We start from the raw sequence: 2,707 nt of genomic DNA on the forward strand, positions 1-2,707 counted from the left end.
TTAAAAATTGATTGTCAGTAAAATGTAATAAATTGAAAGAAGAATTTTACACAATTGACTAATAAAGTAACTTTAAAACGTAAAAAAGCATCTTATGAAAAATAAGACGAACAAAACTAAAAAGATTATTCGCATTAGGTACAACACAGCTCCAATCTTTCATGGTTAAGTAATAAGCTATAATAAGCTTATCATTATTACTTTATTTATTTATTTATCACTTTAATTATTGATTTCAAAGTGCAACCGACATTCTACTTAAGACTTGAATTAACTTTTAGAAATTTTTTGCTCGTTGAGACGCACAACTTCTGCCCGAGCTTCAACTCGCTGACGTCTGTGATCTGGTGGTTGTAGGCGGTTTTGAAACAATATTTATTATTATTATATTATTATATTATTTATTATTATCATCATCATCATCATCATCATCATCATCATTAATATATGATAAAAGTATATTGTGTTTATTTTAACAAAGACGTAGCTATACGGTTAGAAATAAATTATTCATGTACTTATTTGATCAATAATTTTAAAAAAAAATTAAAGAGACTAGTTAACTTCATTCGCTAAATTAGTTCATTTAGTCACTTCATTCATTTATTCGCCATTACAAACCATCTTTCCATCATCCGTGAACAGATATTTGGCGGGAATTTGAAGTTTAAATTTTCTCGTGCAGTCATCTAATATTTGTTCTATGCTGTTACCAAAAACACTGTGTAGAGACATTGACGAATCACCATTGATGTAAACAGCTACCTTTGTTGGCTTGTTCGTGGTTGAGTTTGTTGTTGTAGTACTAGCTGGTTTGTTGTTTGTCGCATGTTTGTTGTTGATGTTGTTCGTCGCATGTTTGTCGTTGTCGTTGTGCTGTGTTTTATTGCGATTGTTGCTGCTATGAGGTCTGTTAGTGTTGTTGTGGTGGTCTTCATTAGCATCAAGAAATTGAACTTTTTTAACTTTTTGCTGTTGTTTGTGGTGTGTATGATTATATTCAGATCTGGTAGCGAAGCCATCAGTGTTATTGCGTGATCTCGTCGTCTCTATATCTGGGTGTTTGTTTTGTTGTTGTTGCTGCTGTTCAAGAACTATTACAAATGGTTGTTGTGGTTGTTGAGATAGTTGTTGTTGTTGTTGATGATGTTGTTGATGATGTTGATGGTCGTCATTTTCAGCAGTTTCTTCATAATTTTTATTAATAAGTTCCCCTCTTTCATCGTCACCGTTGTTGAAATCTTGGTGACAAGACCGATGATGATGACGATCCTCATTTATGTTGCTGTCATTATTATTGGTAGTGTCATCACCATCACTCAGGAACTGATTATGATTAGCGATGTTGTCATGTGACAGTTTCGTGCTTTTCAATCTCAACACCTTACTGTCGTTTGACTTCTTAGATTTATGAGAAGACGCTTGTTGCAGTTGTTGTCGTTGTTGATGTGATCGGTAGTCAGGCTGTTGTTGACGATGATGCCTTTGGTAAGGTGGTTGTTGATGTTGTAGTTGTTGTTGTTTGTATCTTTGTTGTTGGCGCTCACTGAAGTTCATGTTCGGATCGATCCATCCGTCGGTCTGCGATACGTAGATAACTTGCTGACTGGCCAGCATGCTCGTGTCGGTCAGTTTGTTTCCTCTGCTGTCGAACACGTGACGAGCCGGTGTGGACAGCGACAGCTTGTACGTGCAGTCATCCAAAAACTGTCGCCGTGTTTACAATTGTTCGTCACGTGGTTAGGTGGCAACAAAGTTATTTTCATGAAAAAAATGGAAGGCTTTTAAGATTTTACACGGTGAAATGTTTGCAAAATTATTGAGCACTCTCATGTGAACGCATTGCAAATATTTTCGTCCCAATCGATTTGAAATTTTTTGTTTAATAAGTTGAAAAGAAAGCATTACCCTTGTAAAGTTGATTTGTTGTTTGTCGTTGTTGAAGTCGTTCTCCATCGCCACACTTACCACAGCAGACCTCTCGCTGTTCCTTTCGCCATTCTTCAGTACAGTCAACTTCACGTACTTACCTGATGGGTGATGTGTAACATGGGTGATGAAGAAGATGATGATGATATGATGATGATGTGATGATGATGAACATGCAACATAAGTGATGATGATGTGATGATGAACACATCACGTCCAGCTTGGGCACTATAAAGGACAACATTCATCTTAAAAGTTTAGCCAGCGTAATCATCATCACCCTGACCAACATCCAACATCATCAGCTCTTCATCATGGTAGAGGAATAAGACTATCTACCGATTTGGTCGAGGCATCTGCCTTATTACAACTGAACAGTTAAGTGGCTTAAATGTAGGCAGACAGTGGGCAGTTTTATTGGTGTGTATTCAAAATACTTTTGAAGACATCATTGATTGGGCAGCGCAGTGAGTTGAAGGTTGAGAGACTGCAGTGGCCAGGTTCAAATGCAGAGGCATCTCTGTCCATCGCATGCATGTGTGTGATGGGTTGACATCTCTTAGAAATGGTAGATAGAATCGTAGAAAAGAGTGATCAACTTATCAATACGGTGTTTGGCTCTCAATGATTCTTGAAAAAATAAAAAATAGAAAGTCTGTTTACATTTGTCAACAAGATTGTTGTTGCTGATTGGCTGATGTTCAGTTTTAACAACGTTGGTGGGAGGAGCTAATGCTGTGATAAAACATTTGTCCGACCAATCGGAGGAGAGGGTGAT

General features: G+C 37.1%; 1 protein-coding gene across 1 annotated transcript in view; it reads right to left on the minus strand.

Moving 5' to 3' along the window:
* Positions 1 to 254: 254 nt before the first annotated feature.
* HELRODRAFT_171242 (hypothetical protein) overlaps positions 255 to 2,707 on the minus strand; it is a gene marked incomplete at both ends in the record, with an annotated part of 11,429 nt that continues 8,976 nt past the window's right edge. The window contains 4 exons of the mRNA XM_009017979.1: positions 255 to 344; positions 622 to 1,707; positions 1,969 to 2,030; positions 2,367 to 2,449. Of these exons, the coding sequence (XP_009016227.1) occupies positions 255 to 344; positions 622 to 1,707; positions 1,969 to 2,030; positions 2,367 to 2,449 (1,321 nt within the window). The remainder of the gene's footprint in view (positions 345 to 621; positions 1,708 to 1,968; positions 2,031 to 2,366; positions 2,450 to 2,707) is intronic.

The sequence above is a fragment of the Helobdella robusta genome (genome assembly GCF_000326865.2).
Source record: "Helobdella robusta unplaced genomic scaffold HELROscaffold_20, whole genome shotgun sequence".
Classification (NCBI taxonomy): Eukaryota; Metazoa; Annelida; class Clitellata; order Rhynchobdellida; family Glossiphoniidae; genus Helobdella; species Helobdella robusta.